Below are 24,397 nucleotides of genomic sequence, written 5' to 3'. Positions count from 1 at the left end.
ACCGATATTTCGGTTTTCTTCTTTACTAATTTGTCCTTCAGTTTAAGTTATAATTACATTGATTGGATCCTGCAATTCGGAAGGCCATTCATGTCTGCCCAGAGCACTTTGAAGCATTCAAAAGAGGCCCGTTGGGCTTTAATGCATTGTATATCCATAAATGGGTAACATCGACCCGTCCGACGGACACTTTTTCCGACGCAAATTTGAAACATACAAAAAAGGCCCAATCCTGGCTACATCTAAAAATAATAATAATTATTTATTTTGTATGACGGTTATAGGATTTTTATTGAATTTAAGATTTTTTTAATGTGATTAATTTAATATTAAAAAAATGATTCAATTTTGATAAAATTTCTTCGTTATAGAAAAAATTTCAATCTCTTATCATTTATCAAAAGTTGTTTGAGATGAAAACAATTAAGGAAGACAATAAGAGAGAGAGAAAATACAACCGAAAACAACAAATTTTATTATTTTTGGTGACCAAAAAAAACTCTAAAAAGAAATGAATATTTTTTAAACTTTAAGTGATAAAAAATATTAGAGTTTTAAATTTAAAAAAATATGATAAATTTTTAATTTTTTTAAAACAGAAAAATAAGTATTTAAATTTTTAAAAATTAATTATTATGTGTTTGAGATTTCACTATGACTCAAACTAAATTTTCTGCACAAAACACATTCCACATCACATCTTATAGCATAATTTCTAACAAGTTATCATTATCACAAACTAGTCGGCAACTTATATCTCCTACATAAATGTTCAAAAAGATTGATCAAAGATCAAAACCCTAAAACTCCACCGAGGACTTGAACAAGCTCCAGGTGAGCAGTGAGCTGTGGGAAATGTCCATTAGTCTCTATCATTTCCGCCATTGATTTTCCCTCGATCTTCTCTTGCATGTAGTGAGCAACCGAGTTTGGAACCACAATGTCGCTTGCAATTTGGATGACTGTGCATAGAGTCGTAACTTTATCTAGAATTTCCCTTTCGTCACTATAAAACATAGTTTCAGCCAAGGTTACTGTAACTTTAGGTCTCATAGATTTCAAGCATTTCTGAATCTTCTCCACTGAGAGATCATCGTTTGAGTCCACAACAATGGAAGCAAAGCTTGAAGCCCAGCCAAAATAGTTGGCTTCAATGTTTGAAATGATTTCCTCAATCTATGGGCTCTTAAACCCTCCTTCATAATCATCCATGCTTATGTACCTACATAACAATAAGAAAGAAACTTTAAAACTACACCAAACAAATTGAAATTCTGAATTCAAAGAGTTTAATTTTAAAATATGATGGAAGAAATTTGAGTTTTTGTTTTTTACGTTTAAAATTATCTCTTTTGTTATTTAAACTTCATATCTTCACATACAAAAAACTAAACTCTTAGTTTATACTAGTATCGATCCCATCTAAAGATGATACTTAAGTGTATATATCATATATCTTCTTAAAATGATATATATAATACTCTCTTTCATAATCATCTGCATTTTTATACCTAAATAATATTAATATGAGAAAGAAATTTATATACTATAAACAAATATATAAAATTCTAAATGTGAAGAATTTAATTTTAAAATATCATTTGAATGTTTGAACTTTTATGCCTGGAATCCTCTTTTGCCCTATAAGGGCAAGAGACGAAAGTCTTAGCTTATGCAACTATGGATCCCATCTAAAAAAGATGGTTTGAACTTTCGCTTGTAGCCGACGGCTGAAAACAAGCGTCACCGTGTTTGGTCCCTCCTTATCTGTCATTGGTGCCCGTGAATCACAAGAAGCCCTGCAGCATCAGCTATCTATCTCATCCTATTTTTTATTTATATTTTTTGTTCTCATTTGTGACATACTTGTGAATGTTATCAGCCCAGATGAGTCAAGTCATACATTTTCTTTCTCCCTTTTAGAGAACTGAAAATTTTCTACTTTTTTGTGTTCCTTTAATTACTGATTTTGAAAGAGTGAGTAAGGCCTTCATTTCAAATTTGAATGACGAGCTTCATGTAAAATCAAATTTACATGGTGCTTGCAGGACAGCAGAAAATTCTAAGATATATGTAATTGATAATCCTGCCAGGGTGACTTTCTGAGCTTCTGCTAAGGTTCATTTTGAATTAGTTTAATCTGAGAAGTGAAGAAATGGTTACCATATTATGCTGATGACTGTTGGCTATTTGTTATGCTGCTTTAAAGCCTGCCACCAGAGGAAAATCTTTTGTCTTGCACGTTGCAATCATTGGAGGTCTCTGTATTTCATTTGCTGAATCTGAATGAAGCTCAGTTCTGTGGTCCAATTGTGATGGTAATTCAGCCGCATGGTATTGCTTGTGGGGGAGAATCTTATGAACGAACGTGAAGACAAAGCAGGAATGCCCAGGTCCATTTCCAATGGGTAAGCTTTCTTCCAATCATTTAATGTTCATTCTAATGTCAAAACATTTAGCGGGAAGCTCAAACTTTGCTTTAAATTTACACAACCCAAGATTTTGATACAATCTTACTGCCTTATCTGTGCCCCTCTTGGGTGTTCAATTTTCTAAAACCCAACTTCAAAATAAAACCTTCCATGCATTGCATACAGAACATGTTTAAAAAAAAAAAAAGAGAGAGAGAGATTATCAAACATTAGATATAGCATTTCAATGAATGATAAAAAGACACAAGTATCAAATTGTTCTCTCTTTTCTTTTGATACGGGGTGATTTGCATGGTTTTGAAATTCAAATTGTATCAATCGATTTGATTGCGACCCAGTGACCAATCCTATTCAAATGAAGTTTTAGAAGTAGTTAACTCATTGGACTTTGCAAATAAACATAAGATTCATGGGATCCGAAATGATCACATTTTAAGTTCAGACTAATTTGGAATATGCAAACTAAGTTCATTTTCTGGCGTAAATTATACTGGAACAGTATCCATCTCCAATTATTTCAGAAATTAAAGAAAAAGTATGTTGATTCCATGTCTGACCTTCAAAGTTTCAATTCCTCAACTTCAGGCCCCAGAGGTCCAAATACAGCTTCCACTTCACTTTGGTCAACTTCCAGCAGGCTTGATGGTTTCCACTTCGGATTCTGCAAAATACATCATGAAGGTTACTGGGAAAGTACATCAAAATGAATAAATGGAAAATATGCAATCTACAATTCTATAATGAAGGGCCATCGCGGATATATTTTTTTAGCAATTCACTATTTATCAATCAAGTAGTCATTCAAAATTTATTAAAGAAAACCAAAAAGTGCAGATTAATTCATATTTTATAAACTTGTATTCAAATGATAATAGTGAGAAAACCTGATCCTTGTCCACTAAGACTGCTCGAACACCTTCAGCAAAATCACCTCGTAGAGAAGCTCTTAAAGCAATTCGATAGTCAATTTTCATCACACCACTTAGCTGAATGCAACCATTTGCAGAGGAAAAAACATGTTAGTTTTCACAGAGTACCATAAGAGGAGAAAAATCATGAACAATCAGAAACAAAATTGGTTGAAGACACAGGCCCGAATCTTGACCTTCGATAAATCATTGTCAGCTTTCCCATATGCTGATGCAACTTTGGAGAAATACTTTTGTGTCAAACAAAGAGAAAATGGAGCACCTTTTCCAAGACCTTGAAGAGCCTCATTAGCCCACTGCACCACTGGAAATAGACAAAAGAACTCAGAACTCTGATGAACATCAACTCAAGTCAAGTCAACATCACAGAAAATATTGAGTTCCCCAAGGACAGACAACACTATTTTGTTATTTCAATTTTCTCTTTCTAAACCAAAAAGTTTGAACTAGTTTACCTGAAGCCTCACTGCTTGATTGATGTCTTTCAAGCTCTTCAATTATCTCCTTAACTGACTTTTCTGATCCAAAGGATGAAATTATTTGAGGTAAAAGCAACTTCAATTTGGCCTCACTCTCAGGATCACTGTTGTGTTTTGCCAAAAGTGTTTTGATATCCTGATCTGGATCCTCGGAACTGCATCAACGAAAGTTTAGATGAATTTTCAAATTAGGCAAAGAATCTATAAATTAGGATCACTACATAATAACTCCACAAAAAATCAAGCAGCAGATGGTTAAACCTATGAATAAATTCCATCTGAAGAGCACAAGTATATGCATCTCAAACCACAATTTGAAAAAGAATATAGATTTAACATTAGTGTAATAAAAGAGTCCTTAGTGCCACCATAGAGATATTACGCAACAAAAATGCTCTAACTACAATCCCAAAAGTGGTGTGTTTTTAATTATCCAATCATGATAATCTGAGGGAATGGGCAAAACTTATATGACATGTTGTTAAGTAACTAGATTTTATTTAAATCACAAGCAAATTATTCCATACAAGGCCACAATAAAACTCAGTCAAATTAGAACAGACAATTGTTTAATGCAGCAAACTCATTTCCACTAAAACAAAAGAAACCAACAAGTTAACTGCCAAAAGGGCCTCCTTCAGTGGACCTAAATTCCCAGATGAGACATAATGTGTTCCAAGTCCAACAAACAATGCATCAGCAGGTGAGGAAATCCTTTTCCCAGTCAATCCAAGATAAGAACCTGCAACACTTTTAGAGTTTGTCACACAGTGAAAACAAATAATGACAAAATAAAGAAAGAAGGATGTTATCAACCACTTCAAAGAAATTATTTGTATATTAACATATATAACAATCCATGTCTAAAAGGAAAAAATTATGGAGAAGAAACAAGTAGGCATTTCACAGGAAACTAAATCTTAATAAAACAATAAAAAAACCAACAAACAACTTCACTTTGAGATTTAAAACATTAAACTAACATAGTGATTGAACTAGACAGAATCTTATCATTATTAATAAGTACGCTGAAAAAAGAGAGAAAGAAATCTGAAATCAGACGAATTCTACAAGTAAGAATTTACATTTTAACTACACAACCAAATCCCAAGACGAGATAATGTAGGAATTATTATATCACACAATATGAAAGCATCCAGTTCCTCAACCAAGAGAATGCATACATTGCTTCAAGAAAAAGGAGAGAAACCATTCCAGATCAAAGGCTAACTGGTCAAAAGAAATTTCTGGTGATCAAATTTTGTGCAAGAGAGAGGCTCAGCCATAAGCTACAGCAACTCCTTTTTCATTGCAAGCCATTGCATCTATAGAAGCCAGTTTGTGAAAAAAAAGAAAATAAAGTTAAGGTACAAGAGTGAGAAAATTATACAAATGTTTGAATACATTATCCAAGATGGAAACAGAAAAAACTATTTCAAATAAGTAAAAAATTAAATGGATCAAGGAAAACTATAATAGAAAAAGAGAGAAAAGAACCACCAAAAAAAAAAAACCAAAATTCAAACTGAAACTATTTGTGGAAAAGTTTCTAGCAATTAAGCCTATTTGCTATCTCAAAAAAGATATCTAAAAGAAATAGACTCTGTTAATAGCTAGCCCACAATCCTAACTCCAATTTAAACATTTAAGAACCTGTTAGTGAAAATTTTACATTGGGGAACAAAACCAATTCTGTTTATCACAATTCAGATGACAAAACATACCAACAGATCCTCCTCCTGGACTTTGTGCAGCAATATATGAAAATCCAACATCTGGGAATAAGCCAATTCCATTTGCTGGCATGGCGAGAACAGTCCTCTGCTATGGATTTACAAAAATAAAAAACTTGAAATTTTTTAATTCTATTACAATTTAAGATCTCCATACAATAAGTCAACAATATTGTACCTCTGTTACAATTCTGTAGCGACCATGAACAGACAGAGCAATTCCAAATCCCATTGTTATACCATCAATGAAGCTCAAATATGGTTTTTTGTACTCAGAAATTTTGCAAATCAGAGAATACTCAGCAGTAAATACCTGGAAGAAAATTCAGCATAATACAGAATATATACCTCAACTGACAGAATAAAATACAAGAACAAATAGAAAAGTACAGTTAATGGACAACAACATAGAATATAAATTGAAACTCAGAAAATAATTAAGTTGAATCCATCAGATGAGAACAAAATGCATGTTTCAGAAAATAAATCATCATTACTGGTAATACAAAACTCCATAAAACAGGTCAATATCATTCACGAGATAGAACAGTGCATATGTATTAATGCAAATACTCTAGAATGGAAGATAATATTAGCTTGATTTTCAACAATATGAATGAAACATATAGAATGACACGAGGGACTGCTGCATCATGATTGGACGAGAGTTTATGTTTACACAGAGGCATGTCAAAAGTCATAGTTTAACTACTTCTATCACATTCAACATCATCTCATTTATTTTGCAGCCACAATTATAAAGCAGAAACACTTTAATTACAATAAAATTTATTAAACACCAAAACTTGTAACTAAATTGTAATCCTCCTCCAAATAGTAACAGGGAAACCAACACTTGTTTGAGTGACTGAAACCATATTTGGGAAGTAAAATTACAAGAGATAAGTCTTCTATTCAACTATAAACATTTGTTTTTCTGGGTTTAAATTCGAATAAATTATTTTAGGTTTCTTCCAAATTCTAGGTGCAATTTCATAATTAGATAAATACAGAAGAATGGTTCCACACAGGTTGATCACTGATTTATTAGCATTGAAGCATATATAATAGACAAGGTACTTTATCTTCAACTTGGTTTTAATAGAGTGTGTTACGTATTCTGATGAATTTGATAATCTATACTTAGAAGGACACAAGGAGACCTCAATCATATCTGATAGTTGATTTTGGTTGTGATCTGCTTGACATCACCACCTGCATATAAACTAAGATCTGGGTCATCAATTAGACGAGCATTGAGAAAGTCAAGATATGATATACAACACAATAGCCTACACAACAAGATTAGAGAAATGCAAAAGAAAAACCAAACGGTATAATGGTGCTTTCAAAGCGATCAATTGTTGATCGAGTGAGTGAGGAATATCCCCAGCACAAGACATGCATTATAAGGAAACCTTTTGCACAAGGGGTGTGTTCTCGTCTCGTTGAATTTCAGCAGCTAGTCCCTTGATATCCATTCCTGCATTTGCAATGAATGGTCACCTTCAAAACCTGCCCTAGAACTAAATTGAAGATAACCCAGAAATGTTTATGCATACGCATAAGAACTTGTCTGTACAAATTAACCACAATGAAATTTAGAAAGTTCTTCAACAGTATATCAGAGATAAATGGCAGAAGGATGCTATTGAATATCAATAAGGAAACTATATTGTTACTTAATTACCTGCACAAAAGGCACGAGGTGAACTGCCTTCCACTAGCACACATTTGACCCGTGGGTCTGATTCCCATTCATCAAGAAAATTCTTGTATTTTATGTCCATATCTGTACCATGACGGGCATACAAGTTATGCATAAACAGAAACCAAAAGCTGAAGAGAAGCCACCAGAAGATTAAAACTGAAATCAACACACACATATCAATAAAAGCAATTTGATATGAATAAATGGCCACAGAAATAAATTAGCTGTTCAAGTTCAAAAAAAATAAAAATGATATTAATCAGTCCAAAAAATAAAAATAAATAAAGGAATGTTTTGCTCCATCTCCCAATCAGACATTGATTTTCTCAAGTTAATTTTGTTAAAATTAGAATTAGGATTATTCAATTTTACAAAATTAAAGTCGTAGTTATCTTTAAAATCTATACCATATCTATTTGTCACAAATAAATATATAATCACATTTCTAACGAAGTGGCATTACCAACTACAGGGGCCTTTTTTCCATTAATTAAACGATGAAGAAGTTTAAGGAGTAGAACATAATTAACTAAAGAAATTAATTACACAGAATTGAAATCCAGAAAGTAAAAATGAAGAAAAATAAATAACCTAGATTCATGGCGTTAAGAGCTTTGGGACGATCGAGAGTGATGACTGCGACGCCGTTTGGATGAACATTTCCTTTGACAAACTCGTCGCTCCCAGAAGTCGCCATGATCGCGAATGTTCGGCAGTTAAAGTTAGAGAGAGGAGAAAATTTGAAAAAAGAACAAGTGAATTGGTGACGTCGAGAAGTTGAGAGCAAGAGATTATTGCTATAGTTGGACTAAGGAATGGCGTGACCGTGGGTGATGATTTCGTTAGGATATGAGAAGCAGTGAGTCCGTTTCTCATGTTTTATAAGGTAATTAGCACGGGTAGTTCGGTTCTCTTTCTTTTTTACTAATTTGTCGCTCAGGTTCGGAAGGCTACTCATGTCCCGCCCAGAGCACTTTGAAGCATTCAAAAGAGGCCCGTTGGGCTTTCATGCAATTTATTTCTATAAATGGGGTAACATCGAATCGCCCCGGCTGACACCTTTCCACAAGTTATTAGCAATGTTTTTAAAATCGAATTAGTAATCAAATTAGTTATCTTACTGATTCATAATTTTATTAATTTAATTAAAAATTGATCAATTTAATTTATTATTAAATTATAATAAATATGTTTTACTTAAAAATTTATAAAAAAAAATCAATCAAAATATTTATATCTATAGAGATTAGAACATATCATTTTTAATAAGTAACAATTTTTTATTTAATTTCAATGAAACAATTAAAATAAAAAAACTCTCAATCTCATGATATAAAAAATAATAATTTTATAAATTATTGCCTTTAGAAGACTTCAATGGATATGAGATATTTTTTCTTTTTTCTTTTATTTTTAAACTTATTTTTTCTTACAAATCTTTAGAAATTTATCGATTCTAATAAAAAATAATCAAATTACTCAAAAATAATTAAAATTTTAAAAAAATTCTAAATTTTGATCAAACTCAGTCAAACCTGATTTTGACTGAGTCAATGACTAAACCATCTTTTCATATTAACCAAGCCAGACTTGAAGCTGATTCTCTATTCAACCAGTTGAACCGGCCAACTTGATCCATTTTTAAAATCATTGGTAGTTAGCAAAGACGCAAATTCGAAACACACAAAAAAGGCCCAATCTCGACCATATTTTAAAAATAAAAATTTGACTTATTTTGTGCAATGATTATAGGATTGGTCACTAAATTTAAGATTCATCTATTTGATATGATCAATTCAACCTTAAAAAGATGATTCAACTCTAATAAGATTTCTTTGGTATAGAAAAAAAAATTCAATCACTTATCACTTATCAAAGGTTGTTTGAGATGAAGACAGCCAAGGAAGAGACTAGGGGAGAGAGAAAAGGAGAGAGAGAGAGAATGCGATTAGAGATAACAAACTTTATTGTCTTTGGTGATAGAAAAAAAAAACTCTTAAAAGGAAATAAACATTTTTTAAACTTTAGGTGATAAAAAATGGTTAGATTTTTAAACTAAAGAAAATGTGATAAATTTTTAATTTTTTTAACCATTAATCTTAACGGAAAAGTAGGTTTTTGAAAATAACGGCCGTGAGTCTGAGATTTCATCACAACTCCAACTAAATTTTCTGCATAAAACACATTCGACATCACATTTCATAGTATAATTTTTAACAAGTTATCATCATCACAAACTAAAGGAAAATAGTCGGCAACGTATATCGCCTACATAAACGTACAAAGAGATCGATCAAAGATCAAAACCCTAAAACTCCACCGAGGACTTGAACAAGCTCCAGGTGAGCAGTGAGCTGTGGGAAATGTCCATCAGTCTTGATCATTTCCATCGTTGATATTCCCTTGATCTTCTCTTGCATGTAGTGAGCAACCGAGTTTGGAACGACAATGTCGCTTGCAGTTTGGATGATTGTGCATGGAGTCGTAACTTTATCCAGAATTTCCCTTTGGTCACTATAAAACACGGTTTTAGCCAAGGTTACCGCAACCTCAGGTCTCATAGATGTAAAGCAGTTTTGAATCTTCTCCACCGATAGAGCATCATTTGAGTCCACAACAAGAGAAGGAAAGCTTGATGCCCAGCCAAAATAGTTGGTTTCCATGCTTGAAATGAGTTCCTCAATCTCTGAGCTCTTAAACCCTCCTTCATAATCATCCGTGTTTATGTTTCTACATAACAATAAAAAAGAAATTTTAAAACTACACTAAACAAGTTGAAATTCTAAGTTCCAAGAGTTTAATTTTGAAATGTTATAAAAGAAATTTGAACATTTGCTTTCTTATATTTGGAATCCCTTTCTTTATCATTCAAACTTCGTATCTTCATAAACAAAAAACCCAAGTCTTAGCTTATGCTATTATCGATCCTATCTAAAAATGATACATGAGTATATATACTATATTATCTTCTTAAGATGATACATATGATACTCTCCTTCGTAATAATTTGTGTTTATGTACCTGAATAACATTAATACAAGAAAGAAACTTTATAAACTATGACAAATATATGAAATTTTGGATTTGAAGAATTTAATTTTAAAATATTATTCATGGGGATCTGAACCTTTGCACTCTTGAAATTCTCTTTTGCCCAGAGACGAAAATCTTAGCTTATGCGACTATGGATCCCATCTAAAAGATGGTTTGCGTACATGCTGAAGCAGCTCAAATTATTGAGGACACAGAAAAAACTATACTTTTGAGAAGATTCATCAGCCACACAATTCAAGTAGGATCAGGATTAAAAATACTTCAATATCTTAAACTGAGTCTCTCATCACCACACGTTTGAGATCGAAAGAGCTAGAGAATATCACATTACTGCTTTATATCGAAGCACCACTGAGTCTCATTACCGCTGCATCACTCTATATTTACCCTTTTTTTATTAGCATAAAATGCTCAAGCTTGGCTTAACACCAGAAATAATTTACAAAAATAATGGAACCAGGTAAGAAAACGCATCAGGGAATTTATTTTCAAAGAAAATAAGTGAAAATTCTTTCTGATAAAATATCAGAAAACTTAGCATATAAAGTTACGGTTAGATTGATTAACTAGAATACACATAACTGATGATGCTTGTTTAAAAAGAAGAAGAAGAACAAGGCAAATATATATATCCAAAAATTTAGCTTGCATGTGAAAGTAAGATAACTGAAGTCTACTTTTCTGCTATGTCGAGGTTGAAGAAGTACCTGGGAGAAGTTCCAATGAGTATGAGCCTCTTAAAAAGGTCTGGCCTTTTCGTGGAAGCAATGCATCCAATCATACCAGACATGGAGTGGCCGATAAAAACTGATGATTTTAAACAATTTTCGTCCAAAAGAGTAATCAAATCGTTGGCAAAAGCATCATATGAACTGTATTTGACAGGGTCGTAAAGGTTTGTGTCTTGTACAGATCCTGAGAAGGGCCAGTCGAAAACCATAATCTTGTAATGCTGAGCCAAAAAGGGAGTGATTTTGTCCCAGATAGATTGGTCTACACCAAACCCATGTGCAAGAACCATGGGTTCAGTGCCGGCGCCAATGATTTTTGCATTCAGGGCGGCTGAGAGACCTTGCTCTGGCATCGCCATGTTAATTTAGTAGAAACTAATGCACCGGAAGAATGGACAGATGCAGTGGTGGGGAGAGCTGTACTCAGAATGGTTTGTAGTAATTATTGGTTGGTCTCCATTTTTTATAGAAACCAAGAGAGCCATAGCAGTAAATACTAAACAAATCAAGGGGACTTTCGGAAGCAAAATTATCAAATGAAATCCTTCGCATTAGGACCAATTCAACAGTGAGTTTAGCTCCTATAATCAAATTAATTAAGAATTTAATCTGATATATGTTAAAAAAATTTTAAACTTATATTTTTTTATAGATACACTCCCCTGTTTCTTTTTACTGTTTAATCTACCCTTCAGACTAAGATAAATAGCAGTTACCTTTTTTTTTTTTTTTCCCTTGGTCGCGATCTGTGAAGAGCCAATCTAGCCAGTAAGGTAGGACTTGAACAAGTCAAATTGCAGGCTGAAACTTATATTTTTCAAATCACATTAATTTAACTATAAAAACATAATAATTTTAGTGATGGGAATGTTGAGTTGAGGCAGCAGCAGATGGGGGAAGATAACGGAGATAGCGTGACCACGAGAAAAGGTAGGGCCCTGAAGGGGGGAACATAGGCAAAAAGGATTCTTTTGTCTTGTTCCGTCTACTGTTTTTTTAATTTATTAATATTTAATAATACTATCTAGAGATAAGGCTGATTTATACCTTTTTCTTTCTTTAATATCCATCAGTTATCACCTTCACTGTATTGTTCCTGAGGAAGCTTACTTCAAATAAATTAAAATATGCTTGATTCAAATATGAGAATTTTAAATATTTTTTAATTCAATTTCTAAAGGTATTAAACTTGTTAAGTAGCAAATTTAAAATATTTTAATATAAATTAATTAAAATAATATTTTTTAATCTATCTGAATTAGAATGAAATTATTTTAATTATTTTTTGTTTAATTATAATATCAAATTCAATTCAATTTTAAATTCAAATTTAAATTAAACTAGAGTTTAAGTTTTTTCAAACGAATTTAATTCAAACAAGACAAATTTAAACTCAATCTTAATTTTACTCAAACTAAATTAAGTTTGAGGTTTGACAAATTCCAACTCAGTACTGTTTAAATCCACTATCACCCATGAAAGTTGCAATAAAATTCTACCACAATATGAAAACAATCATCATGGACCCCCCCAATTGAGTTCTATAAGCCATTGCTTAGAAAACTTCATTAGTCCACGGAAGCACCAGAAGAACAGGTAAAAAAAAGTGACGTTTTGGCAGGTTGTGTTTATGGTGGTTTGGGTCGGCCAATTTATTTTATTTTTGGCCGAACGACTATTTTTCACCCAAAGTATGTGTTTTTGTTAAGTATTCTTTTATTAATTTTAAAAATATCATTTATTCACTCATAAGCTATTAAATTTAACGGAACCTTAACTCCTAAAAATTTTATCTTATTTTCTCTCTTAAAATTTTGAAAACTAATAATTTTTTCTAATCCAAATTTTAAAAAATAGTATTTTCCCCTTAGGGTTTTCAATTTTTCAGAGTTAGTTTTTTTGTGCCTTTTCTTCCTCTTCGGTGACCTCCAGGCGACTCCTCTTCCTTTTCGACGTGACCTCATTTCGACGATTATCTTGGGCACGGTCGTCGACTCATCTTCATCTCTATGAAGACGAGTGGTCTTCGTCGACCACAGTTCCCAGGACAACCTTTAGAAGGAGGCTATGCCGAAGAGGAAGAGGAGCCGCCTGGAGGTCACCGGAGATGAAGAAACGATGCCAGAAAACTAACTCTGAAAATTGAAAACCCTAGAAGGGAAAATGCAGTTTTTTAAAACTTGGATTGGAAGAAATTATTAGTTTTTAGGGTTTAAAGGAGAAAATAAAATTAAATTTAAGTTTATTTTTAATAATACAGATAAAATAATAATTTTATTTTTAAAATGATTAATTTTAATCTATCACAAATAGATAAATAAAATTTTATAAATTAACCGAAAAAAATTTAAGAAAATAGCATACTTGGGAAATAGACCTTTGGCCGTTGCTTAGAAAACTTCATTAGTCCACGGTAGCACCAGAAGAGCAGTTCAAAAAAAGTGACGTTTTGGCAGGTTGTGTTTATGGTGGTTTGGGTCGGCCAATTTATTTTATTTTTAGGTACTTGTTTGAGAAGAAGACAGGTGCCCTTATGTTGTCGTGCAGCAAACGGTCAACAAACTTTGGTGCAGTGAATAATAGCTGAAGGAAACACAAGAAAAAGACATCAATTCTTTTGACCAAACAAAGTCCACTCTACAGAATTTGTTGACCTTTCAGTTGCATCTAGACCTGATCATGGGCCGGTTTGGCCAGTGAATCGGATTAAAACTGGCCAGTCTTAACCTAGAACTGGCATAAACCAGAATTACAAAATCAAAATTTGAAGGTTTAATTCTGATTTCTCTATTTTTAAACCGTCTAACCTCCGGTTCATAAATCAACCGTTAAACTGATGGTTCAAAACCTTGTGAACTGGAATATTCAATTTTTAATTTTTTTTTTATTTTTAAAAATTTAATAAAACCAATGCAGGGGACGTTTGGTTCCCTGCAAAGCAAAATACAGGGACAACCCCTGCGTTTTTACATTTTGCAGGGACGTCCCCTGCATAATTGTACCATTTCATTCCCCCACCCTTTTTTTTTTTTTTTTTAATTTCTCCCATAAATATTCCCTTAATCTTTGTTTCAACTCTCTCTCTCTCAATCTTTCAAACTTTCTCATTTATCATTCTCTCAATTCTCAATACTCTTTCAATCTTTCAAAGTCTTTTTCTCAAATTAAATTAAATTCTTTCTTTATTTTTTATTAATTACAATTTTAATTTTTATTATACAATTCGTAATTAATTATAAAATTTATCTCTATAATTAATTTTATTTATTATTTTTTCATTATTTTTCAGAATTAATTATATTTATTATCAAAAAATAACAAATAGTAAAAATTATTCAAATAATAGGAGATTCGGTCAATATTCATATACATCAAATGTGAATAAAAATTAATTTATAGAAGATTTTTCAGCACAAAAAAGTGGAAACCAATATGTAGAGGTAGAGCAATAGTTAAGATAGCAGAGGTGAATGATAAATTAAGGGGGTATTGTCGGCTATCGGATACGTAAAGATAAGAGAACTAGGTACATTTTGATTCTTCTAAACCCCAAGAAGATACGTAAGAAGTTTAATTGAAAAATTAAATTCAAGTTTTTTTTTAATTTTTAATTATTATAATTAATAATTTAAAAAATAAGTTAGGGTCGTGTATTATAATTGACAGTTCAATATCAGTTTCAAATCGAGATCATAAACCGAAACCATTAGTTTTGAACCAGTTATAAACCGTCCTGTAACGGTTTCGGTTTCGATTTCGAGTTTTTATTTTTTTGAATCGTAAATTGATGATTTCGAATCGAAACTATCGATTCATAAACCGTGGCCAGGACTAGTTGCATCTAAACAATGCAATTCCAAATCCAATGACGCTAGGACACATTCTCAAGGCTTCTTACATCTTGTAAAGATACGAATAAAATTATATGTATAAATTTATTTATATAAATTAAAATAATAATTTATAATTAAATAATACGATTATTTTTTTATTTTAAAATCATTCAAAATCGAAAATAATTTTTTTAACTCAAACTTGGACTGATCCACTTATTAACCGAAATGAATTCAAAAGCAATTTGAATCTAGCTATAGTTAAAATCATGTTGTTTGCATCTAAAAGTTCAATCTTTTTGGAATTCCCACTTTAACCTTGATGAATTAATTACTTATATGTTTTCTTTTAAAACAGATTGGACCACTCTACGAATATATCAACCAATCTCAAAACCACTTAATCAAATAAATAAAAAATTTAATATTAAAATATAGTTAGATGTGACATAAACTCATATTTTTTTATATACGATATCTTTTTTTTTGCCATTTACTCTATCTTTTGAAGAGCTAATTAATCACTTGTTGACAAGGTATACGCAGATATGTACCTCTTGGTCACCAAAAGGCTAAAGGATTATTTCCCACCCAAAGTATGTTTTTTATCCAAATTCTCCTTGTTAACTTTGAAAATCTTATTTATCTATCTATGGATTATTAAAATTAATTGAGTTCATTAGTTATATCATTTTTTCTCTCAAACCCTAAAAACTAACAATTTCCCTCAAACCCAAGTTTTCAAAAACTGTATTTTTTCCCTAAGGTTTCCAAACTTTCAGATATAATTTTTTCGATGACAATCAACGATCTCCAAGCATTTACTCTCCCTCTTCTACGATCCCATTTTTCAACCGTACATCTAATGACGTTGTCAGAGAGAAAGACGACACGTTTTCGTCGAGATGAAGACAACTCGTCTTTGTCAGAGACAAAGACGGTTCGTCTTTGTCAGAGACAAAGACGGTTCGTCTTCGTCTTAACGAAGAAATACTTTCTTCATCGACGACGATACCGATGAGGGGGAAACGCCACACGATCAGAAAGAAGAGACGTTGGGGAGAAAAAAACATCGTCTGGAAATCATCAGTTATTGTCAAAAAATTCAATCCAAAAGTTTGAAAACCCTAGAGGGAAAAATGTTTTTTTAAAAACTTGTATTAAAAAAAATTATTAGTTTTTAAAATTTAGAGAGAAAAATAAAATAAAATCAAATCAAATTTAAGTTTATTTTTTATATTCTAGATAAAATAATGATTTTGCCCTTGAAATCGTTTTTTTTTTTAACAGCTCATAGGTGATTAAATGAGATTTTCAAAGTTAACGAAAGGAAATTTGGAAAAAAAAACATACTTTGGGTGGGAAATAGTCCTTTGGCCTCACCAAAATCTGATAAGTGACAGGCAACATACAAAGAGAACCGCCTAACGCATCGTAACACAATAACATCTGTGATTAATTCATGTACCCTTCTTTAAATTAAATTGACGATAAAATAAATATCCATACAAATATTTCTCCTTCCCAGACCAAAAGTTTCTCCAACAATTTAGAATATAGAAAATAAATACCAGAATGTAATTGTCAACTTCGAAAGGCCTCCCGTCTCTGCAACCATCAACCCAAATCTTTGGCTGGAGAAACTTTGTCCATAATTTAAATGAATCACTTCACAGTGATTTTGAAAAATTACCTGTACAAACGAAGATGAAACTATCAGATGTAAGGAAAGAATAATCCTGCGTCTTTCGAATGCCCTGTCCTAATCTAATGCCACAGCTTACTACAGAACGCATTCCGAGGCCTCTTGCTTGATACAATATCAGAAAAAGAGTCAACCAACTGTCCTGCTAAGCTACTTGGATCATCAATCAGAGTTTGAATAAACGTATTAACCACCCTACGTTCTTGCTCTGTTGATCTTAAACTAAACCATGTTAGTAATTTCAGCCTAAAATCTTGGTTAATATGGCCTTCACGTTCTAGCCATCGAATTATCTTGACACAGTCCTCGAAGTCCTCATCTAAGCAACCTGAACCATCAGAAATGTGAAATGGAGACCCATTAATCAGAGTACTATCGCAGTCATGCGGCTCTTCATTTGAGTGTGCCGATCTTTTCCTGCACAACTCAGCCCAGGAATCAACAGCTGGCCCATGGGTCCAAGTCTGGGAGTCACCACTACCATGAGATCTTGCTAAAGGGTTTTTCTCTATGTCATGAGAAACAGCATCGTCATCTGCTTCAACAGCTTGCTCAAAAGTGCATCCATTATCTTCATCTCTTGAGGACTCAAATGGAGGCGTTAGTTCTTCATTCAAATCAGGTACTGAAACAACATTTAGGTCAAGCCCATGTGAAATGGGCGGCATTGGATCTTCTTCAGGAGTTTCCGGCTTGCCCACTCTGTTTGCTCCATAGCACTCTATGTCAGCACTGCAAAACCCTTCAAGGCATCCTTGTTCTCGAGCCCAGGCCAGATGCAAGATCTTTCCGAGGTCTCGAACCTTGAACCCAGAACATACTCCCATTGTCATTTTGGATTCTCTCTCAGCATTAGAGCAACTTCCTTCAACAATGGTATTTGCCTTATTACGTTTCATGGCTAATGTCGAATTAAGGTTCTTGTGAAGTATCTCCACACTTTTGGTGAAACACTTAGCCTCTGAATGACCCATGTCACCAGCATCTGTATAAGAAACAATACGAAAACTGTACTCCGTGCAGGGCTGAAGATTGGAAATCAAAATCCTTCTCTGAGCCCTTGGAAAAACACAAACAGGCTCCTTTCTGTGCACTTCTTCTCTACTCTTGCAATACCAGAGTTTGTAGCCTTTAATATCATCAGATGATGTGGTAGACAATTCAATCAAAATAACAATGACAGAGGAAGAGGTCACCTCTTCAAATAGAAACCTGCAAGCAGCAGGAAGTGAATCCTCTGCGAGCAAAAGAAGGAAACTATATTATTCCTTTGCTAAAATTAATATATTTCATTCGCAAAAATTATATGAAATAAAAGAGTTACTATGGGTTGTACCTCTGCAGTTTGGATTGACATTAGAAATAGATGCCAGCCATTCATCTGCCTTCTCAATAGCAAGACAACAAAGTTTCTGCACATCTCCAGCTACAGAGAGTCTGCTGACAATGCCGCGTGCCATCTTTGCAGAAAGTCCATTCACTGGACCCACCTCTGTTTCTAGCTTGGACTTCGCATCTTTTATAATATTATGCAATTCTTTGAACCTTGAAGTCCCACTGAGGAGCCTATAGCTTAAATAAATTCTATAACAAAGTACATCCAGTCGACGAGCATCCTTAGCTACAATTAGTTGCTTCTTCCAACATCTGCCATATCAATAAATCACATACAAAACTCACATCAGTTGAAGGTTTGAAAAACCTGTTAGGTAACCCAAAGTTTCCTTTCTTTTCTATTTTTTTGGTTCCATCTCTGTCCAGGATCAGCAAGAGCCGTCCAATTTCAACAGGATTTAGTTCACAGACTGTTAAATTTTTAATAACGTTATGGCTTAAAGGTAATGCAAATGCATTTATCAAGCTAAAAAAGTGTAAAGACCTTCTCATTCACATCACAGATTTTTCATTAAATTGCAGCAAGTGACATGTTTAAGGAATAGTTCTATGCTCCCAATCAGATTAAATCCAAATTAGCATAATTTACGAGGTAGCTCACTAATCAGGCAACCACTTCAAGAAAAGAAAAATCAATCAATAAGACAGAAAAACAGTGCAACCTGTCAAAGTCAGTGCTATAATTGTATCCTTAACTCAAGGGGTGTAATAATTACTTACCCAAGAATCCCCGACACTTTACCACAAGCAGCACAACAATAACTGCCATCTAGCTGCATTAATTGCCCAAGATCAACAACCCCAACCTTTTCTTGTTGAAGGGCACACTCAATGTGACAAGATAGTCCACAGGAGTCCTCTTCACCAGATTCAGATGTACAAACCAACCAGAGGCTAGGGTCCTTATTGTCATCAAACAGGTGACAGATACAACAAGAACACCTCTTGCAAAATGTGTCATCAATGGACCGAACAGCTCTACAAGCAGAATTTTTACAGATCCATGTGTTTGAACATCCAAAATCTGGAGATTGCTCAGAAGGAGGAGGCAGTCGTATGGGGTTCTCCCCCTTTCTCTGTTGCTTCCTAGAAGACTGATTGGTGGGACTTGAAGAAACCTTTTTTGAATCATGCTTCTTAATTGTCTTGTTATTACTTTTTGGAAGTTCAGCCATTTTGCTTTTTGATGAAGCTGAGTTTTTCTTGTCCTTATCAAAACAACTTCGAAGAAGTTCCTTCTTTGGTCCGGATTTCACAAACTCCTGGAGGAGTTCTGGACTCCTTGAAGCATCATCTGAATGCCCGATTTTCTCAGGGGTGCTGTGCACACTGGAAGAAAGGCTTTGAACGCCAGAAACTGTACAGAAAAGAAAATCAAATTATGTCAGGAATTCTTGGGTAGAAAAAAGGTACTTTGCTTAGCCAAAAAAAAAAAAAAAAAGGAAAAAAGGTATTTTAAGGAAGCTTGAAAAAAAGCAACAATAATGAAGTATTTATGGCACCAATCATTATAAAAGCTATTGCTATCCAGCATCATTGTCAAAAGTCTACATATGTAAGGCACTTTCTAAGTTGATCTTCCTCATCCTTTCACTCAAACACCATAGTCACATCATCTCCATTACAACTATTTTGCAACATTTGGTTCCACCACAAGTTTTCTACATATCTTTTGACTTGTAGGAATTTCTGAAATATAACTAGAAGTTTTTAATAATATGAAGTGGTATCCCACAAATCAATCCAGCTACCTAGTGGTAGATCTATAGGAAACATCCACATCAGTTTCCTGTAGTGATATGTAATTGAGCAAGAAAGCAAGGGAAGTCTCAAAGCTGCATCAGGACAATATATAAATAGAAAGCATTCATTGATGAATAAAAATCCCAATATTATAGGGAAGATTCCTCAAACAAAGAAAAGGTGTGTGTATGTATGTTCCTGTGTACCAGGAAGAACAGAAAGATTAGACAAACAGACTTCATTTGTGTTTAAATAAGCAGAGATAGGTACAGCCTAATACATTGTCTAATAATTGTGCGACATCTTCAGCAATCATGTCTATGGCCCAGTGGAGTTGTACATCCCTGGACAAAGTCATGACATAAAACTGCCCAGTTGAGCAAAGCAGCCCTGGAAATTTCAAAGTAAGCAATATAGTGAAGTCACTGCAATTACAAGACAAAGCAACTTTACCTCACCCTAAGTCCGGCTGTTGGCTTCTTAAGTTACACATCTAGAAAGAAAAAGGAATGAGGAATATACAAACCCAAGTAAAAAGGAAGAAACAGCAACATATTAACAAGGAACAAAGAACCTTATACCAATGGATGTAAATGACGTGCAACAAAGATATTAGACTCAAACAGGATATGTTGAAAGCTCAAAAACCGAAATCATAAACAAACAAAAACACAAAATTGGATTAACAGGGGGAACTTGTTCCAATAGTCAGCACAATTTCTATTACACCACAAATTCCTAATCTAATTGTTCAAAGACTATATATATTCTAAACAGGGTCAAGCATAGTAAGTTAATTTTACTCAATTTTTTAACATAGTTAAGCAAACAGATAAGAATGTATAAGCCAATACGTAGCCAATCGATAACAGAACAAGTAGTACAAACTAAGTCAGAACTTAAAACAGAAAATCAACTGGACTAATATCATGTCCATTAAAATACCAACAAATCGCAAGAAGCTGATCATCTTGAGCATATTAACATCATACAAGAAAGAAATATTCTTGAAACTCATTGCATGAACTAAGTCAAAACTTAGAAGAAGCCTCACACATAAAGAACATATGACAAAGCAGCAGTTGTACACCAAAAATTTACATGAAGAATGATAAAAGACGAATCAAAACAAAGAAGATATTAACAGATCCTTTCTAAAAAAGTAAGTACTAAGAAAAATAAAATGATGCAAAATGTTGACACTGCAGTCTGTCATAGCATAGTTGAGAATCTTTCTAGACCAATCTGAGGTAAGAAAATCAAGGATTTAGGGTTCAATACCTTAATGAAAATACAATGAGACCAGATGTTGACTATATCTGAAAGATTATCGTCAGATTTTGATTCATCAGGTCATAGATAGAAAGTTCGTATTGAAAAACTAGTAGCTAGTTGTAATATCCATTCGGCAATTAGCCACAAACATAATATAAAAACTGACCTTATGCCAGCCTACCAGAAGATACAATAATGTCAACACTATGAATATTGACATGCCTTCTGTTTATATACAATTAATATTAAACCTCAATTCCGCAAACAGTTTAAGGTACAAGTATTTTAGAGCTGAAGACATTCCTTTAGCATATAACTGCTTCAAAATAGTACAAACATGAAAAACCCCACCTTATAATGCCTGTTAGAAGACCATCCATTTTTCACTTGGTAGCCCACCTATTGGGCTTTCTATACTCATTTTAATTAAATACTTTAAATCAAGTATCCTCAGAATCTCCTAAGAGAATTAATTTCCAATTTAATGTAACATTTTATCATTTCTTGCTGAAATTTGAAAAGACTTTCCTAAAATCAACTATTATTGCTACATTTTTTTGTTATTATAGCAATAATGCATGACTGAAAGCTCAAGATTAATTTTATTATTTCTAAACAGAAAAATTCTTATTGTTACTTATTGAAAAAAAGGAACATCTCTAAAAGAAAAATGAACAAATGTATGGAACTACAGAAAGCAGTTATTAAGAAATTAATAAATTGGGAGAGGAACCAGTTTAATGGATTATTCAGTAATCTGGTATTGCTCCAAAGACCTGTATCTATCAGATAATTTTTTCAATTTTCTTTACTTGTAGAGGGAAAGTCTTTGTTGTTGTTTAGTCATAATTAGCTACCACAAAAGAAGAAGTTTGCTTAGAATCAAATTTCTAACAACAATGCCTAAAGTGTAAAATTTGTTGAATAAAACACTTCCCTATGACAAATAGTCTACATCATTGAATATAAAACTGAAGGTTCCCCATATTGTGTTCAGTATTTGAATGGATATTTAAGAAAAATTCCAAGCAATCTATCAGATATAAATAATGTATTAGTATTTCTCACAATTAGGGTCATTACCTTCCTTCCCATTAGGTTTTCCAATCATCTTTTTTGCAAACTTTAATCCATCCAAACATGAAGTCAACAGAATGCTCATTAACTTAAATTCTGCTTTGCATTACACATATACTTCATTGTAAGTTTTTTGGTTGTGCTTTATTTGAAATCTTCAACTTTTAGCCTGGCCTGTACGCTGTCAATACTCAACCTATTAACATAGATCTAATTTCACACAAATTAGTACATGCAAACTAAATCTCAGACAAAGGTATCTGAAAGATATGAAAAAAAAATCCCCAAGCAAAAGCATTATGGGAATTCAATGTCAAGAGCTTAGTGAAACTATACCAATTAATCAACAACTCAAATTGTTCTAAACTGATTAGAACAGTAGAAAACAGAGCCTTCCCACTCTTTTGGTAGCCACACATTCTTGTCCTCATCAGTCATCTTAGTTTACCAACCCAGGAAAAAAATATATTAAAAAAACTAAATGAACATCACGAGTAGTAAAACATACACAACAACCACCTAGTTGTAGCCACAAGGCTTTCAAAGCCATCTTCAAAAATTATAAAATATATTTTTCTATTGGAAATAGGATATAAATGAACCTAGAGGCAGCAGAAAAAAAATAGCTACCAAAAGAGAAAAATGTTGTAAAAGATGAAGAGCGTACCTTTAGCAAGAAACTTATCTTCTAAATCCATTGTTTAAAACTTGAATTCAGTTAGATAGTAGGCCTCCCTGTGAAAATGAATAAGTAGTGAATCCTAAGCTTATTCGTACTTTCTATAGAACATGAATAGAGTAATCCACAAAAGTAAAGAAAATCCTATATTAAAGTGATACGCAATTACAATATTCACTGAATTCAGTTCATTTTTGCTTAATTAAGCTAGAGCTTTAAATCTTTACCTACACAAAAACAGAAATTGAAATTCTATTTTCTTCTCCTACTTTTTGGAGTCAAATAACAAAAATATAACATATAAGTTTAAACTATTTTCTTCTATGTTCACGTAGAACTTCTTGTTCTCTTTTTTTTTTTTTTCAATTTACTTCCGCTGCAATGCAGCTTCAATGAAACAGGATGTGGCAACAATTACTCGAATTATTCTTATGTTTCAGAAATAATTACTCAATCTAACAAAGAAACAAAAAATTGCCTTTTCTTTTTCTCTAAACAACAGACTTAATCTCATTCAACACAAACATGACCAACAAAATTAATTATTATTCTCTCAATACGTCTTAAAACACCATTAAAACACACTTTTTAAGCTTGTGCGCTTTCAAGAACACAAATTAAAGCACACTTGATAAAACAAAATCACAATCAAAAGCAACAGGATGCAGCTTTCTTAATAATAATTTAGAAGCAAACGTTCATACATTGTGAAAAATTAACGTTAAACAAACAAAAAAAAAAATGGTTTCAGGAAAACAAAATAAAACACATAAGAAAAATCACATGTCAAAAATCGCAGAAATTTGCAAAAGCAGATAAGATACAGCAGCGCAATTCCGAAACAAAAGCAAACTGAAGCGGAAACAGAAAGAAAAACGGATCTGAACGCCTAAAAAGAAATTCAAAAAAAAGTGATCATTTATTTCGAAAAAGCAGTGAAAAGAAAAACAAATCTGAGCGACGAAATACCTGTTAAGAATGGGGAGGCACCTAGGATTCTAACGCGACAAAACCCTAAGACTTTCAACTTCGGAAAGGGGCGAATCCAAAACTGAGAGAGAAACTTCTTCGTTGTTAGTTGGTTTGTAATTGTTTGTGAGAAAGAGAGAGAGAACAAGCGCTTGTATGAGCCGTTCACGTTTTAAAGTTAAGCGGAGCGCGATGGAGAATCACGCGCACGAACAACGCGCTTGGTAAATTTGATTAATGCAAAATCAATCAGGGCTGATTCTGCAAAACAGGGAAAAGTGCAAGCAGGACTGTCTAGTTCAGTGATTGGTGCGTGAAAAACACAGGCCACTAAACTGCCGGTGGTGGTTTTGTGTCCTTGCATGAGAATATGCATCTCATGATCTGATCTCAACCGTAGAATGAGAGCACTTGATTCTGACGTGGAATATAGTTTTGTTTGAAACTGTTGACTAAAAGAATTAATTGATTAATGATACGAGCTTAACTAAATTAATTAAGAAATTAATGACGGTTTAAGGTGGCGGGATTCGTAGGAAAAAGTACAGGTCTAAAACGTGAAAGTAGAATCTTCAAAGTAAAGAAGGAATCAGTCAAGCAAGTAGCCGTGTCAAAAAATAAGGTCGGCATTATTATGATTCGTTTGAACGTT

At 33.1% G+C, this 24,397-nt stretch overlaps 3 protein-coding genes across 12 annotated transcripts; all 3 read right to left on the bottom strand.

Annotated features, from left to right (window-relative positions):
* Window positions 1–658: 658 nt before the first annotated feature.
* LOC123194790 (3-hydroxyisobutyryl-CoA hydrolase-like protein 3, mitochondrial) lies at window positions 659–8,153 on the bottom strand. 7 transcript variants are annotated; one of them, XR_006497328.1, is made up of 12 exons: window positions 7,876–8,153; window positions 7,264–7,440; window positions 6,992–7,056; window positions 5,752–5,886; window positions 5,565–5,664; window positions 4,453–4,582; window positions 3,817–3,995; window positions 3,538–3,665; window positions 3,317–3,418; window positions 2,990–3,093; window positions 2,164–2,440; window positions 659–1,222 (listed from the first exon to the last, which is right to left on the bottom strand). XR_006497328.1 is itself a non-coding variant. In XM_044608209.1 (11 exons), the coding sequence occupies exons 1-10, from the start codon at window positions 7,979–7,981 to the stop codon at window positions 2,992–2,994; spliced, it is 1,224 nt and encodes a 407-aa protein (XP_044464144.1). In that variant the 5' UTR covers window positions 7,982–8,153; the 3' UTR covers window positions 659–1,222; window positions 2,990–2,991. The 7 variants fall into 7 exon arrangements, 6 of the variants coding, with proteins under 6 accessions (XP_044464144.1, XP_044464143.1, XP_044464142.1 ...); XM_044608209.1 differs by lacking the exon at window positions 2,164–2,440; XM_044608208.1 differs by lacking the exons at window positions 659–1,222; window positions 2,164–2,440 and adding an exon at window positions 2,681–2,779.
* A 1,303-nt stretch (window positions 8,154–9,456) lies between these two features.
* Window positions 9,457–11,500, bottom strand: LOC123195205 (strigolactone esterase D14-like). Its single transcript, XM_044608858.1, has 2 exons — window positions 11,046–11,500; window positions 9,457–10,014 (listed from the first exon to the last, which is right to left on the bottom strand). Exons 1-2 carry the CDS (start codon window positions 11,426–11,428, stop codon window positions 9,585–9,587), a joined length of 813 nt encoding a protein of 270 aa, XP_044464793.1. The 5' UTR covers window positions 11,429–11,500; the 3' UTR covers window positions 9,457–9,584.
* Window positions 11,501–16,352: 4,852 nt separating this feature from the next.
* LOC123194961 (VIN3-like protein 1) lies at window positions 16,353–23,901 on the bottom strand. 4 transcript variants are annotated; one of them, XM_044608470.1, is made up of 5 exons: window positions 23,746–23,901; window positions 22,765–22,832; window positions 18,723–19,359; window positions 17,944–18,254; window positions 16,353–17,844 (listed from the first exon to the last, which is right to left on the bottom strand). In XM_044608470.1, the coding sequence occupies exons 2-5, from the start codon at window positions 22,793–22,795 to the stop codon at window positions 16,670–16,672; spliced, it is 2,154 nt and encodes a 717-aa protein (XP_044464405.1). In that variant the 5' UTR covers window positions 22,796–22,832; window positions 23,746–23,901; the 3' UTR covers window positions 16,353–16,669. The 4 variants fall into 4 exon arrangements, with proteins under 4 accessions (XP_044464405.1, XP_044464406.1, XP_044464404.1 ...); XM_044608471.1 differs by lacking the exon at window positions 22,765–22,832 and having other exon boundaries at window positions 23,746–23,891; XM_044608469.1 differs by lacking the exons at window positions 22,765–22,832; window positions 23,746–23,901 and adding an exon at window positions 22,104–22,262.
* Between the last annotated feature and the right edge of the window lie 496 nt (window positions 23,902–24,397).

This window comes from Mangifera indica, chromosome 13 (assembly GCF_011075055.1).
Source record: "Mangifera indica cultivar Alphonso chromosome 13, CATAS_Mindica_2.1, whole genome shotgun sequence".
NCBI classification, from domain to species: domain Eukaryota; kingdom Viridiplantae; phylum Streptophyta; class Magnoliopsida; order Sapindales; family Anacardiaceae; genus Mangifera; species Mangifera indica.
This window is presented reverse-complemented; position numbering and strand designations above follow the sequence as displayed.